The following is a 17111-nucleotide window of genomic DNA, read 5'->3' as shown; positions in this document are numbered from 1 at the left end:
TATGATAGCTACTTCAAGTTTAGTGCGCTGTGTTACAGAATTAAAAACACTTTTTGTTCTTTTGCACATTCTTTAAATCTAACACAGATCAAGGAAAAAGTATTCATGAGAAAGAGAACATTGACCTTGCTGTTCTTAAGACTACCTAACTGTTTCTCTAACTTTTATCATGTCCCTGCTTCTAATGTACTCAGCTATCTTTTGCTATTCTGTTAAGCTCCTATAGAAACTTCAGCACAGTTAAGTATCTGAAACAAATCACCAAGATTTAAGAGGAGATATATGTTTTGACAGAGAGGGAGACTCATGTGGCATATTAAAAAAGGAAGGAGGGGCAGAGAGACCAGGTCAGATACCAAAGTTTGGCTCCTCTGCAGTTGAGCATATTATTGTCAATGACAGAGTGATTGAGCAAGAGGCCAGAATTAGAGGGGAGCTGAGATCTGACAGGGGGAAATAAAGATCAGGATTTCATAAAAGAAAATCCTTTATGAGAAAGATTTTAGTCATCAAACCTGCACACAAAAGCAGTGCCGCTGTAATCTGACGGACTCATCTCTTCCTTGCAGAAGCTAAATTACAGCTCTTAGATATTTTGTCATGCCAACCTTGGGACCATGACTCAACCAACAACCACCAGGTCAGCATCTCCTGCACTGTCAGACAAATCACTCTTCCCTCTGCTTCCCTCCAGTGCCCCAAATCTGCACTTCCTCATTCTTTGTGAGAGATTGGTCAACTTGCTGGTGTATTTTGGGGTGCTGCTTTTAGAAATAAATATTGATAAAATGAAAGACTTAAATATTTAAAATGTTTCATTGCATTTCCTTTAGCTTTTATATACAGACCCCCTTTTTGAGGGGCCGTCTTCAAAGCAATTATATTAACAGCAAATATTTTTAAAAAACAGAAATTAAAGTTCAAATTTCAAAGTAAATTGATTTATAAAAGTACATGCCACTACATATCACCCTGAGAGAGTTGCAAACCTAGACAGCTCCATCGTGGGTACTAACCTCAGCAGTATCCAGGGCATCTTCAAGGAGCGATCCCTCAAAAGCGGTGTCCAGTCATTGAGGACCCCTATCACCCAGGCCGTGGCTTGTTCTAATCGCCACAGCCAGGAAGGAGGTACTCACTCCATGATCCCTGAAGGCACTCACTCAATGATTCAGGAACAGTTTCTTCCTGTCTACCATTAGATTTCTGAATGGATACAGTATTGAGCCCACTAACACTATCTCACTACTTTTGTATTTCTATTTCTGCACATCTGATTTAACTATTTAATATATATATTTACTGTAGTTCACATTTTTATTATTATGTATTGCATTGTACAGCTGCCACAAAGACAACAAATTTCACGGCATAAGCTGATTATATTAAACCTGATTCTCTTCACCTTTTTTTCCCATCAGTCCTGACGAAAGGTCTCTGCCCGAAATGTTGACTGTACTTTTTTTCCGTAGATGCTGCCTGGCCTGCTGAGTTCCTCCAGCATTTTGTGTGTGTTGCCCGGATTTCCGGCATCTGCAGATTTTCTCGTTTGTGATTTAAACCTGATTCTGATTATTTTCTTGAGGGCATTCACAGTAAATAGAAGAAACACAATAGAATCGTTAAAGAACGCACCTGAAAGCACGGACTAACAATCAATCTGCAAAAAAAAACGAATTGTGAAAATACAAAACGAAAGAAAAAAGTAAATAATAATAATACTAATAATAAGTAAGCAATAAGTATTGAGAACATGAGATGAAGCGTCCCAGAAAGTGAGTACATTGGTTGTGGGAACATTTCAATGATGGGGTGTCAAGTTGAGTGAAGTTATTCCCTGTGGTTCAAGAGCTGGATGGATGAGGGGTAGTAACTGTTCCTGATGTGAGTCCTGTACCTTTGTTCTGATGCCAGCAGTGAGAAGAAAAACTGAAATGTTATCCAAGTGTACTTCAGTCACAGCGGCATCGTGCGAACACTGTCCTTTTACCTTTAATTTGGTCCGCAGGATTATTTTTTGGGCGGTGGGTTGGCTGGCTCCTTTAAGGGGCGGGGCAGGGCGGTGACGCCATGGGTCACGTGGGCCGAGGAGCTGCAGGAAATTAGCGATCGGGAAAGGAGTGGGGCAGCGCCGGCAGAACCGGGGGCTGCTGCTCTGGCATCGGTCAGCGCTCCCCCGATCCCCGTCTAACATGTGCAGCCGCTGACCAGACATGGAGCTCTTCCAAGCCAAGGACCATTACATCGTGCAGAGCGGCGAGGAGGCGCTCTGGTGCAGCCGAAAGGACGGCTCGCTGCAAGTTCGACCCGGTGAGATTGCACGCTTATTCCTTCCACAGTCCCTTCTCTCCTTCCCATCTTCCACAGTCCCTTCTCTCCTTCCCGTCTTCCACAGTCCCTTCTCTCCTTCCCGTCTTCCACAGTCCCTTCTCTCCTTCCCGTCTTCCACAGTCCCTTCTCTCCTTCCCGTCTTCCACAGTCCCTTCTCTCCTTCCCGTCTTCCACAGCCTCTTCTCTCCTTCCCGTCTTCCACAGTCCCTTCTCGCCTTCCCGTCTTCCACAGTCCCTTCTCGCCTTCCCGTCTTCCACAGCCTCTTCTCTCCTTCCCGTCTTCCACAGCCTCTTCTCTCCTTCCCGTCTTCCACAGTCCCTTCTCTCCTTCCCGTCTTCCACAGTCCCTTCTCTCCTTCCCGTCTTCCACGGTCCCTTCTCTCCTTCCCGTCTTCCACAGCCGCTTCTCTCCTTCCCGTCTTCCACAGCCGCTTCTCTCCTTCCCGTCTTCCATGGCCCCTTCTCGCCTTCCCGTCTTCCACGGCCCCTTCTCGCCTTCCCGTCTTCCACGGCCCCTTCTCGCCTTCCCGTCTTCCACGGCCCCTTCTCGCCTTCCCGTCTTCCCCAGTCACTTCTCACCTTCCCGTCTTCCCCAGTCACTTCTCTCCTTCCCGTCTTCCACGGCCCCTTCTCTCCTTCCCGTCTTCCACGGCCCCTTCTCTCCTTCCCGTCTTCCACAGTCACTTCTCACCTTCCCGTCTTCCACAGTCACTTCTCACCTTCCCGTCTTCCACAGCACCTTTTATCCCTCTTGTCTTCCACATCCACTTGTCACCCTCCCGTCCTCTGCGTCCCCCTCCCCGCCTCCCTATCCTCCGCGCCCCCCTCCTCACCGAGGTAATTCTCAATATGTCCAGGACTCCATGAGATGCCAGTGTGTGACACAGGCAGTTTGCTTGTTTGCCAGCTTGCACATTTCGAACAGGTGGATACCAGCTGATGGATGGTGTTTTGGTCACTGTGGATATTTTCTGAAAGGCTCTATGATATTGAGTTTGTACTTGTGTTACTGGTGACACTAGGTTTTCATCCCTGTTCTGGGAGTTTGTTCAAGGAAGTGCCATATATGTCCTTAAATGAATTAAATTCTTCCAGCATACCTTTGACAGTTTTTAGTGTGCCTTCTTGATGCTCTTAGATTGAAGAGAACTTTAAAAATAAAATTCTCAGCAGTCTTGAAATGCGACATTTCATTAAATTGCATGTAACTGAAGGACACTTCGATGCAAACTGGATATCCTAAATTTACTGGTGATTTCAAAAATTTGTAGCCCTGTATTCCACTCATGATCACATAGAGTAGAAAATCACTTGAGTCCCTATTGTTTTGTGTTGCTTCATAAATTAAAAAAGCTATTCTAGTGGTAGATGTGTGATTTTGTAGTTGTCATTAGTCTGCTTTTTTTTACATCCTTTTGGGTCAACAGCAGATATTTTGGAATGCTGGATGTTAAACACGATAGTTTGTTTTAACCAGAGAGCTGCAGTAGGTTCTTGGCTTTGCTGTTGGAAATGACTTCAGTTGAATATTCATGTTTTCATCTGCTAACATTGTGTCCTCAGCTGCACTTGATTTTTAAAAATTTGCTGCTGCACTTTGATAAGAAAAAGGGGAGAAAATATAGTGTTTCATGTTAAGACATACAGTACCATGTGAAAGTCTTGTATTTATAGAGATTCATAGAGTCTCAGACTTCTGTGCAGTACTGGTTACCATCTCAAGCTGAAAATCCTTCAGTGGAGAGGAAATGCCCTTGAGGGAGGGAGGGAGGCAAGTTGAAATGTTAATTTAAATTAAAACTCAATATTGTCTTTCAATGGTATTAACTTTTAAACTCCAATGTGAAGATCAGAAACAATTTATTTAAATTGTATCCTACACATGTGATTTCTCAAAAATACATCAACTTGCACTTGCAAATCCCACCTGTCAATGCTCCACCTAACTTTACAACTGAATGAAATCTTGTTGCTTTAGACGGCGTTCGCGTTTATATATCTATCTGATCTCGAAACAGCCCCTTCCAGCCCTTTGAGCCACACCGCCAGCAACCCACCAATTCAACCCTAGCCTAATCACGGGTCAATTTACAATGTCCAATTAATCTACCAACTGGTACGTCTTTGGACTATGGGAGGACCCTGGAGCATGCTGAAGAAACCGACGCATTCCATGGGGAGGACAAACAAACTCCTTACAGAGGATGCTGGGATTCAACTCTGAACTCTGACGCGTCATGCTAACCACTGCACTACCATGGCGCCACAACATTACCCATGCCTTCTTCAAACAATATCACACCTCCTATGGTCAGATCCAAAGCGTAGGAATGTGGCTAGAAGGTGAAGTGAAGGATTCGCCAAGCTTTGAGTTTGCTGATTCAGGTGACGTACGCTGCTGCTCCCAGTGGTCGACAGGATGCTCAGCTTTGAGCCGATGCTTCCGTTTTAGAACTGTCCCGATCTAATGAGACAGGCCACACAACACAATGGAAGATGTTAAACAAAACTCAAAACTGCTCATGTTGAAAATTGAAGGGAGAATGCTGGAGTTACTCAGTTGGTCAGCCTGCATCTGTGGAAAGTAAAATGTATCCTGATCCCCTGAGTAGGTCAATTACTTTTTATTTTTACTTTTCACAAAGGAAGGTGTGTTCAGTGTAAGAGCAGAGCTTACTGTAGGTCACTTCTGCCATTATGTGCATCTACCTAGGTGAGATGTTGAGGATGATAAGAGTGTTGGTCCTGATGAAGGATCTCGGCCCGAAACGTCGACTGTACCTCTTCCTAGAGATGCTGCCTGGCCTTCTATGTTCACTAGCAACTTTGATGCATGTTGCTTGAATTTCCAGCATCTGCAGAATTCCTCGTGTTTGGTCCCTTGTTAGTTCACCCAGTGCTTGTTGCAGAACCAGTTGGTGTTATGAAGCCACCATGAGGGATGGATTCTGATATCTGATAATGACAATGTTCTGTGTACGTGCTACTTTCAGAGCTGTTTGGACACAGGGAAGCACTGCTGAGGTAGGATTGGTGATGGTAACCTGGGGGCAGCTTTCCTTGGCCGTGTTTGACTTGAGTCCACTTACCTACTGCCTGTACACACTGTTACCACCCTGGTAGCTTTTTTTGCCACCAGTACGTACTACCCGTTACACTGCTGCCATTTTGGGCAGCAATGTAGGTCCTCCATCTCTGGCAGTGTTCAGGGTTCCATTCGTCACGTCAGTAGTTTCCTCTCAGTGTTCACAACTGTCAGTCATGCAAGTCCTGGGTGGAGACTCAGGAATACTGTCACACTCAGATGCAGAAGAACTCTTCATTGCTGTTTACGTGATAGTTTTGTTTTACCACTCAAGGTTGTTGGCCCTGAGCTGAACCTCCGAACCACGCATTCCGGCACCAACATCATTTGCTTCTGGTGCTAGGCAGGTCAACACAGAACACAGCACTCACAAAAACAACGACCGTAAAACGAGCTTCGTACCACCACTCCCACCCACCCACGTATGCAGTCCTCAGCCCCGGGACAGTACATGAGTAATCTTCAGCTTCCAGTGGATCCGGATTTGGACGTGGACTCCCATACGTTGGGCCTTGCAGACTCGCAGAGATTGGCATTGGCAGAGCCAGGATCTGGTTAATGGGCCTCAACTTCCAATCTTCCGATCTGAACTTCTGCATCAACCTCAGGACCTGTATCTCTGGCAAGCAGTCCACGGACTCCAGATTCGTTGATGATAGCAATATGTTGATATTCCATTAGAGCACTAAACAAATGTGGATTAAAAAGCCCCCTCTATTGTATACAAAAAAAATTAAATTCAGGGGAGTGTGACATAAATATTGGTTTCATGTTCTCCCACTGAGGATGCAGAAAAAATGAAATAAAAATAAAATGCATCAGATCATCAATCTTTTATCAGAACATCTAATTTTCTCTACAGATGCTCTTTGAATTGTTGATCATTTGCATCATTTTCTGTCATTGAGAGACTGCATTTGCACCATCCTAGAAGTTGTTTTTATTGCTGAACCTTCCTGTTAAATCGCTATTGTAGGTTTTTTTTCTGACTAATGGATTTTCTTTCCTATTTTTAGTCCTTTCTCTCACTGTACGATAAGATCTTGTTCCCTAGAATCTATTTTGGGAGACTTGTCCCACGATGCGATATTAAGGTTGGACTTCAGCAGAATGTGAGGAGATCTCACTGAGATTTGCCAGATTATGAGAGGTTGTTGACTTGGAATGGAGAACTTAGACATAGAGCACGTAACTGCAGGGTAAGGAATTGCTGTTTAGGATGAGGAAGAGGAACTTTATGCGGAGGGTTGGAATTAAGCACTTGAAAGTTGTGGTTGCTTGCTCACTTTGCATATTTCAAGCTTAGGTGAACGGATTTTCAGACTCCAAAGGAAATGGGGATCAAGCTAGGTGAGGTATATGATTGAAGTAACAATTATTTCATTTCTGACGATCTATCCTGGGCTCAACATATCAATGTAGTTGCAAAGCATGCACAACAGTGGCAATATTTCATTATGGTTTTGAGGAGAATTGGTATATCACCAAAGACTCTTTGCAAATTTCAGCAGGTGGTACTGTGGAGACATTCTAACAGTCTGCATCACTGTCTAGCATTGGTGGGGGGGGGGCACTGCGCAGGATCAAAGTAGGCCGCAGAAAGTTCTAAACTCAGCTAGCCATCGTGGGCCGAAGCCTCCTCAGCACCCAGGACACCTTCAAATGGCGATGCCTCAAAGTGGCATCCATCATTTAGAAACCATATCAGCCAGCACCCAGGTGTTACGTAACCGGCAACAATGAATATCAATTGAGTCAGGTTATATAAAAATAACCAAACATTTATTAAACACGGATACACAAAAAAAAAACAAAGGAAAACCTTAACCAGAAGTTGACCGCTATGCGGCCATTCAACAAATCGCCACTCGGTACTGGTTCTTAAAGCGATCAATGCGAAAATAGTTCTTAAAGCGGTGAAATCAAGCACAGTTCTTAAAATGGTGAATTGGAAAGTCCAACAGATTTATACATTCAATTGGGAGAGACTTCTCTGGAGAAGGATTTCTTCATAGACGCGACTTTCCTGCTGGTTCTGTCCAAAGGATTCACGATGAAGGAAATAAACGGCTTAAAAATAACTGACCTTTCTTTATAGAGAGCAAACCTTGCATGAACTACCTTGTCTTTTTGCAGGAGTTATCTTCGATGCAGGTCGCTACTTCTTTGACGAAGACTCAATAAGGTCAATCCTTTATTAAACTGCCGAACATTCCCGACTTCTCTTAATCCTTCATATCCTGTACTTCAATAAAGTCTCCACTCTCCAATACTACTGAAAAGGTACATCGACAAATTTGGCAGAGATTGGCAGTCCAGCACTATTGTACCTTACAATAGTGGCACTCAGCTCTCACCTGTGGCTCCCCGTAGCTGTTTGCATGCGACAGCGGCCACACCCCGGGCAACGGCTTCGACAAGCCGGCTAAACCAGGTGAGGGTAGCTGACGGGTCTCAAACCCTCGGTGAGATAGGGAGTTGTCTATCCCAGCATGTGAAGACAGACTCTGGCGGATTGAGCGGACGAGATCAATGGAAGGTCCAACGGTCAAGAAGGCGGTCTCTGCAAGCGTCGTGGAACGTGTAGAGCAGGACAAGACACAGAAGACGTCCTGGTCATCCACTGCGCCTTGTCCCATCTCCAGCCGTCTCGACTCTGTCTTGCCACTGGATCCAGATGGGAATTGGGAAGAGAGAGTGAGGTTGACGCTGCGCAACTCTCTCTCACTTAAATCCAAGCCACGCGCTAGTCTCGACACCATCAATAATGGTGTCGAGGTCCTCATCAACGTACGATGGACGAACAACAACAAACAACCTTACAATAGAACGTAAAACTCTGTTTTAAAAATGAAACTGCGTCATAAAGCAAATCCGCAACGGAACAGAGACACTGACTAACTTTCTAGCTGGAAAACTAACTGCGTCACCAGGGGTCTTTTCTTTATACCCGTGGTGAGCATGTCATCACATGACCTCACATCGGCAGGAAAATTACATCAGGTGACCTTCAAAAGACCATTACATCATTCTCACAAGTCACAAGATCTCCTTGAGGTATGTAACACCAGGACATGTCCTTGTCTCATTGCTACCATCGAGGAGGAGGTACAGAAGCCTGAAGGTACACAATGTTTTAGGAACGGTTTCTTCCCCTCCACCATCAAATTTCTGAATGGACAATTAGCCCATGAACACTATCTCAATATTTCCCCCCTCTCATTTTTCATTACTTATTTATTTTTCATTTTTATATATACTTTAATTTTTATTATCATATATTGCAACGTGCTGCTGCCACAAAATGGCAAATTTCACGACCTTTGTCAGTGATATTAAACTTGGTTCTGACTCTAATTCTCCTTCACACTTGTGCACTGGAAATGATGGTAAAGAATCTCGAATCTTGAATACAAAGAGCAAAGTGGGACTGAGGGGATAGAAAGGCTACTGAAGCTATTTCTAATAACCCTCCTTTCTGAGGTGGGCTGTGCTGGCTTGTGGCGCTACTACTTGGCGATCTTTTCTCAAAGTACCTTCTGAATCGTTATCACAAAGCCATAGTTTCCAACCTCATTGTCAAGTACAGTTCCATTTCGGGCCTTGTACTCTGTCAAGTGCTTTTGTACCAATAGGGTTGCCTTTTGTGCTTTGAAGCCTGTACTTGGAGAACCTGATCTGATGTGGGATGATGTGTATAAACATACATCCTGTTACAATCAGCAAAATGGTTGGATATATATTGTCACTGCCAAAGGGGCAAGTCCCTTCTGATATGTGTGAAAATTTAGTTTCGTGCTTTGCTTTTCATAGCAAATAATTTCAAGATGAAGTAAAAGATTTCAATACTTGTCCTGGAAGGGATGTAGGAAAAAACTAATATATTGTAAATGCAAAAAAAAAATACAATTTTTAAAATATTTATAACTGTAAGGCTGAGTTGGAGTACTGCTCCAATGCCTATTTAAATTTGCTGACGACATGGCTGTTGCTAGCCAAATCAAAGGTGGTGATGAATCAGCATATAGGCAGGAGATTGAAAGTCTGGCTGAGTGGGCGCCATAACAACAGCTTCTTGCTCAGTGTCAGTATGACCAAGGAGCTGGTGATTGACTTCAGGAGGAGGAAACCGGAGGTCCATGAGCCAGTCCTCGTCAGAGAAACACAGGTGGAGAGGGTCAGCAACTTTAAATTCCTCTGTTATTATTTTGGGGGACCTCGCCTGGGTCCAGCACGCAACTGCCAGTACAAAGAAGGCATGGCAATGCCTCTACTTTCTTTGGAGTTTGTGAAGATTTGGCATGTCACCTAAGACTTTGACAAACTTCTATAGATGTGTGATGGAGAAGTATATTGGCCAGCTGCATCATGGCCTGGTGTGGAAGCACCAATGCCCTTAAATGAAAAAGCCTTTTAAAAGTAGTGAATACAGCCCAGTCCATCACGGGTAAAGCCCTCCCCACCATTGAGCACACCTGTAAGGAGTACTGTCGCAGAAATCAGCATCCATCCTGAAGAACCGCCATCATCCATGCTACCTTCTCGCTGCTGCCATCAGATAGGAGGTACTGTGCACGAGCCTCGTATCCTACACCACCAGGTTTAGGAACAGTTATTTTCCCTCAGCCATCAGGCTTTTGAACCAGAGGCTTCACTCATCCCATCACTGAACTGTTCCCACAACTATGGACTCACTTTCAATGGTGCTTTCACTCGTGTTCTCTATTTATTGCTTATTTATTTATAATTTATAATTTTTTTTCCCTCTTTTTGTATTTGTACAGTTTATTTTTTGCAAGTCGTTTGTCTGTCTTTGTGTGCGGGTTTTCATTGATCTTATTGTGTTTATTTGTATTACTGTGAATGGCCACAAGAAAATGAACCCATGGTGACATATGTGTACTTTGATAATACACTTTAACTTTGGAAAATGTGACCCAAGCAGGTTTGTGATCTGTGGCACCATTGAAGTGAAGGCATCTTCTTAAACTTGTAATTTTACATGAGTTGATTCAGCTTTTAAGGATATTTATTTATTTTTGGCAATGCAGAGTGGAGTAGGCCTTTCTGGCCCAGCGAGCCTCACTGCCCTGCAACTCACCTATTTAACACTAGCCTTGGACAATTTACAATGACCAATTAAGCTACTAACTGCTGCATCTTTGGACTGTAGGAGGAAACCGGAGCACTTGGGGGAAACCCCACACGGCCAGGGGGAAAACGTACAAACGACACAGTGCAGACTATATTGCTACCTGCTGCGTTGGAGTTGGTGTGTGAAGGCGATGCTCAGTCTAACAGTGAATGATTGTCTTAGTCGCTTTTCTTTGATTGCAAGGCCCTGTTGGACATTGGTAATGTGGAATGCTGCAAATCTGGTTTACTGATTTATTGGTAGGGCAGCTGTGTGGCCTCGGTTGTCGTGTGGCCTCGTGCTGGGATGTCACCTGTTGCAGCTGCCCAGGACTGATGATGCTGGGGCAGTGTGGTGCGGCATCTACACTGGCACTGCCTTCTAGTGTTCACTCGGTGGGAGAAAGTGGAGTTGCTCTTGTCAACAACATTCATGGACTCAGGGACGGGCAATATTAATTTTTTTTGTGTGACAATGTTTACTGCTATTTTATGTGTTATATGTGCCTTGTACTATTTCTGTTGGTGCTGTGTTTTGCGCCTTGGCTTCATGGTAACGCTGTTTCATTTGGCTGTATTCATGAGTATTCACGTATGGTTGAATGACAGTTAAACCTGAACTTGATGCTTTATCTACCCCAGCTCTTATACAACGTTACCTTGATTACTTCTAGTTCGTGGTCCTCTGGAGATTCGCTCACTCATTATGTGCTGTGTTGTGTGACGTGGGTGATCATGGTCTTCCCATGACCTTGACTGTTCGTGGCAAATTTTTCTACAAGAGTGGTTTGCCATTGCCTTCTTTTGGCCAGTGTCTTTAAAAGACAGGTGACTCCCAGCCATTATCAATACTGTTCAGAGATGGTTTGCCTGACATCAGTGGTTGCATGTTCAAAGTAAAATACCATATACAACCCTGAGATTCATTTTCCTTCGGGTATGCTCAGCAAATCTATAGAATAGTAACTATAACAGGATCTTTGATGGATTACAACAGTGTTTCATGTAGATGTAGTTGGGAGGGCTTACCAGTGATGTACTGGGCCAAATCTACTACATTTTGCAGGATTTTCCACTCAAGGGTATTGGTGTTCCCATACCAGGCTGTACCGCAGCCAGTCAATACACTTTCCACTACTCATCTATGGAAGTTTGTCAAAATTTCTGATGACCTGCTGAATCTCTGCAGGCTCCTAAGGAAGTGGAGGCACAGTCATGTTTTCTTTGCAATGACATTTGTATGACTTAGGCTTGTGATATGCACTAGCTGCTCATTGGGGTGGGGGGGCTAAGCAGGTGTTATATCTTGTCTAACGGTGACCTGCCTGCTAGTGGAGGAAAGGAGTGCCTTACACCTCTGGTAGAGACGTATCTCCACCCCACCATCTTCCCTTGGAGATTAGAACCTCAGAAAATTGCTTTTCCAGGTTATTTAGCTTGGTTAAGACAAGTTGAGACTCATAAGAACTTCAGACAAGTTGGAGCACTCCTTGGTTGTAATTGTATGTAGGAATTTTGGTAAAACTAATGGTTGGTGTTGTTACTTGGCCACCAATATTGTAAGATTTTGGGTCTGGCAGACATGTTTTGAAGATGTACTCTGAAGTTTGCCTCTGAGTTGTTCTGCTGTTTCTCTGGTAAGGTAGACGTGGCAGATCAAGTGGTGACAAGTTTGAGCTTGTTCACCCGCCACAAACTGATCCTGCTACAGAAATTAGAATCTTGTCCTTTTCATCTCAAATATGTTTACAATTTGATCAGTGTTGTTTACTGCCAAATTACCACTCTGAAAATCTGCTCAGTCATGGAGTCTCAACTCTTGGGGTTTTTTAAATTATTGGTACTGCTTGCTTTGTGTGGTTTTTTGATCGGGGTGGACTAGCTCTGCGGCTTGCAGTCAATGAACGACAGCACTAAATTGAACCGAACCACACTGAACATTCCTAGACTGCTTCAAGGACTGTGGTTTGTTGTTTAATGTTCTGTGTGTTATTCGCTCAATCTTTGCCATTTGCATGATATTTGTGCGCATTGGGTGTTTGATGTTTTTCTTTGAATGGGTTCCATGGTGTTTCTTTGTTTCGTGGCTGTCTGTGTGAAGATAAATCTCAGGGTTGTACACTGCATACATACTTTGATAATAAATGTATTTTGAAGCTTTGAGTCATTAATTGCTAGGTCTTCCTAGGCAACAACGTGTTGATGGAGCTTTCATGGGTTCATGAAGGAGGCAGGCCCACGGCTCTACTTCATTAGGAATTTGAGGAGGTCCTCTATGTCAACAAGCATTTCTGTAGTTTGTATGACTGCAGCTGTGCTTTCTGGTTGCCTCACTGCCTGATATGAGGCTCCAAAATGCACAGGATTGCAAGAGGCTGCACGGTTGTAGATTCAGCCAGCTCTCCCCACTACTGAAGATGTCTTCACGAGGCAGTGCCTCAAGTAGGGAGCATTGACACTATGGACCCTCGGCATCTGGGTCACGGCCTCCTCTCATTACTACCATCAGAGAGGAGCCTGAAAACCCACACTCAATATCTTAGGAACAGTTTCTTCCCGTCTACTGTCAGATTTCTGAACAGTCCATAGACACTACCTCGTTAACACTCTTGTACTGTTAACTTGTAGTTTTGTATCTGGCACTGCACTGTCAATCAACAACCAATTACATGTCAGTGACAAACCTGATTCCGACAAAAGAACATCATGCACGCATGCCTCCATGGAATTATTTATTGATATTTTTCTTTCTATGCCTAATTTGTCATCAAGTCGTCTGCTGTAGACTATACACCTGTGTTTAAACCGATTACTTGAGACGGTTCCGAATTGGATGTCCTGATGGCATGGATCCCAAATGCCTGATTTCTCTTTGGGCATTATCAGTTCACATTTCCTCCACGACCTGGATCAACTCGTTGACGTCATGTGGAGGTTTGCCTGCTTCAAGGACTCCGTCAGGTGGTGCCAACTTAGACCCACCCATGTTGGAACGGCTGTGGACGAGATGCCAGACGAAGATCAACCCAACCCCGGCTCCCGAGCAGACAGACTTGTGTCTGCCCCTCCCGGACCATGCTTCAGTTAGTAGGGTGAGTGCCATACGAAACAACAGCAACAAGAAGTTCACATTTCAGCAATTTGGAGTGCCAGACCCACTGTGGTTAAACAGACAAGTGCGCTCCAAATTAAAAATGCAAATACTGCAACCCCAAAACATGGCATGGTTAGACATCGTTTGTGATCTTGACTCGCTTGTCACCGGATGAAACTTTATGCTCCCCGCCCCACCGCACAAAGTAAATGCTCGCTTGGCCTAATATAAAAACATACCTGATCTGATAGTTCCACTGCCAGCATTTCTTTATGCAAACTTGAGATTTCCACTTAGAGAGAAAATCTTGATCTGGCTGCTGTTTCAGATTCTCCTGACTGCTGTTGGATGGATTCAAGAATAGACAGGAAAATCTACTTGCAACACACACAGAACTGCTAGAGGAACTCAGCAGGCCAGACAACGTCTATGGAAATGAATACGCATTTGACGTTTCGGGCCAAGACCCATCTTCAGGACTGAGAGGGAAGGGGGGCAGATGCCAGGATGGGGAGAGGGGAACGAGGCTAGCTGGAAGGTGATAACTGAAGCCAGGTGGGTGGGAAATGTCAAGGGCTGGAGAAGAAGGAATCTGATAAGAGAGAGGTGAGTGAACTCTCGCAGAAAGCGGAGACGCAGGGGGAAGGTGAGAAGAGGTAAAAGGTCAGAGTGGGGAATAGGGGAAGGTGGGGGAGGGGTGGCGAATTTGTTTACCAGAAAGACGAATTGATATTCATGCCGTCAGGTTGGAGACTATCCAGACAGAAAAATAAGGTGTTGCTCCTCCACCCTGAGGGTGGGCTCATTGTGCTGGGCAACCACAGGGAAGCTGAATTGAGAGTGAGGCATCAGGAAGATATGGGAACAGAATCTTTTGACAGCCAGCTAGGTTTAAACAATGCATTTTGAGGATTGGAGTCTGTAGTTCATGTTTTGTGTTTCTGGTTTCTGGTTGCTCCTTTGTTGCTATTTTAGGCAATTTTGATTGGGGCGGCCTGCGGATGGTGAACACTGAGCTGAACTGAATAAGCCTGGACTCTTTCGACTTTGTGTTTATATTCGGTGTTCTTCCCTTGTTTTTTTTCCCTCCTTTTATTTGCTGTTTGTGTGTTTTTTTTTGAGTTGGTGGTGGAGGGGGGGTGGGGTTGATGTTTTCCAGGGTTTTCTTTGTTCTGTAGCTGGCTGTGGAAGATGAATCTCAGGGTTGTATACTGCATACAACAGGAATTCTGCAGATGCTGGAAATTCAAGCAACACACACAAAAGTTGCTGGTGAACGCAGCAGGCCAGGCAGCATCTTTTACAAACTCATTTCAAAATTGAACTCTGAACTCTGATGCCCAGAGCTGTAATAGTGTCATGCTAAATGCAATGCTACCGTGGCAACTTACAGTACCCGTTTCTGTTACCCCACGTGCTTTTAAAAACAAACCAAGCTCACAGGAAAATACCGTCCAGTATCTTTAAAATGTGAAGGGCTGGGGCAAAGACAGAAGTTATATCCATTAGTCCGAAGTGATAGATTCCCAGAGGGTTTTTACAGTATCAAGATGCCCATCTGTTGTTTTATATCTTGGCACCTATCCAAGTCTATCCCAGATTGGGGATCACAATCACAGGCCCAAAAATGTTCTACCACCGCAAGTCAGCACTGAGCAAGAAGCGAAGTTCAGATACACCTCTGCGCTGGTCCACCATCATCGATTTGCCAACCAAAATGGACCGAATGCTCAAAAGGTTGTGTGATGGAGATGCATCATTAGCATAATTGTAACTCGGGGGGGAGGGGGGAGGCCTCAACAGTCTCTGGTCATGAAGCAGAGGCAAAACAAAACTGACCCCACCCAAGTTACATTCTTTGATTCAAAGTACATTTATTATCAAAATGCTCATGCAGTATACAAGCAACACACATCAAAGTTGCTGGTGAACGCAGCAGGCCAGGCAGCATCTGTAGGAAGAGGTGCAGTCGACGTCTCAGGCCGAGACCCTTCGTCAGGACTAACTGAAGGAAGAGTGAGTAAGGGATTTGAAAGTTGGAGGGGGAGGGGGAGATCCAAAATGATAGGAGAAGACAGGAGGGGGAGGGATGGAGCCAAGAGCTGGACAGGATCCCACCACTAAGCACATCTTTCCCTCCCCCCCCCCCTGCATTCCGCAGGGATCGCTCCCTACACAACTCCCTTGTCCATTCGTCCCCCCCCATCCCTCCCCACTGATCTCCCTCCTGGCACTTATCCGTGTAAGCAGAACAAGTGCTACACATGCCCTTACACTTCCTCCCTTACCACCATTCAGGGCCCCAAACAGTCCTTCCAGGTGAGGCAACACTTCACCTGTGAGTCGGCTGGGATGATATACTGCGTCCGGTGCTCCCGATGTGGCCTTTTATATATTGGCGAGACCCGACACAGACTGGGAGACCGCTTTGCTGAACATCTACGCTCTGTCCGCCACAGAAAGCAGGATCTCCCAGTGGCCACACATTTTAATTCCACATCCCATTCCCATTCTGACATGTCTATCCACGGCCTCCTCTACTGTAAAGATGAAGCCACACTCAGGTTGGAGGAACAACACCTTATATTCCGTCTGGGTAGCCTCCAACCTGATGGCATGAACATCGACTTCTCTAACTTCCGCTAAGGCCCCAACTCCCCCTCGTACCCCATCTGTTACTTATTTTTATGCACACATTCTTTCTCTCACTCTCCTTTTTCTCCCTCTGTCCCTCTGAATATACCTCTTGCCCATCCTCTGGGACCCCCCCCCTTGTCTTTCTTCCCGGACCTCCTGTCCCATGATCCTCTCGTATCCCTTTTGCCTATCACCTGTCCAGCTCTTGGCTCCATCCCTCCCCCTCCTGTCTTCTCCTATCATTTTGGATCTCCCCCTCCCCCTCCAACTTTCAAATCCCTTACTCACTCTTCCTTCAGTTAGTCCTGACGAAGGGTCTCGGCCTGAGACGTCGACTGCACCTCTTCCTACAGATGCTGCCTGGCCTGCTGCGTTCACCAGCAACTTTGATGTGTGTTGCTTGTATACTGCATGAGCATTTTGATAATAAATGTACTTTGAATCAAAGAATGTAACTTGGGTGGGGTCAGTTTTGTTTTGCCTCTGCTTCATGACCAGAGACTGTTGAGGCCTCCCCCCTCCCCCCCGAGTTACAATTATGCTAATGATGCATCTCCATCACACAACCTTTTGAGCATTCGGTCCATTTTGGTTGGCAAATCGATGATGGTGGACCAGCGCAGAGGTGTATCTGAACTTCGCTTCTTGCTCAGTGCTGACTTGCGGTGGTAGAACATTTTTGGGCCTGTGATTGTGATCCCCAATCTGGGATAGACTTGGATAGGTGCCAAGATATAAAACAACAGATGGGCATCTTGATACTGTAAAAACCCTCTGGGAATCTATCACTTCGGACTAATGGATATAACTTCTGTCTTTGCCCCAGCCCTT

General features: G+C 45.0%; 1 protein-coding gene across 2 annotated transcripts in view; it reads left to right on the top strand.

The window, feature by feature from the left end:
• Positions 1–2068: 2068 nt before the first annotated feature.
• Positions 2069–17111, top strand: part of inpp5f (inositol polyphosphate-5-phosphatase F) — a 267473-nt gene continuing 252430 nt past the window's right edge. For both annotated transcript variants that reach the window (XM_072239523.1, XM_072239522.1), the window contains exon 1: positions 2069–2310. In XM_072239523.1, coding sequence (XP_072095624.1) covers positions 2214–2310 — 97 coding nt within the window. In that variant the 5' untranslated portion in view covers positions 2069–2213. The remainder of the gene's footprint in view (positions 2311–17111) is intronic.

Source organism: Mobula birostris, chromosome 21 (assembly GCF_030028105.1).
Source record: "Mobula birostris isolate sMobBir1 chromosome 21, sMobBir1.hap1, whole genome shotgun sequence".
NCBI lineage: Eukaryota > Metazoa > Chordata > Chondrichthyes > Myliobatiformes > Myliobatidae > Mobula > Mobula birostris.
The sequence above is the reverse complement of the archived record's forward strand: the minus strand, read 5'-3'. Positions and strand labels throughout refer to the sequence as shown.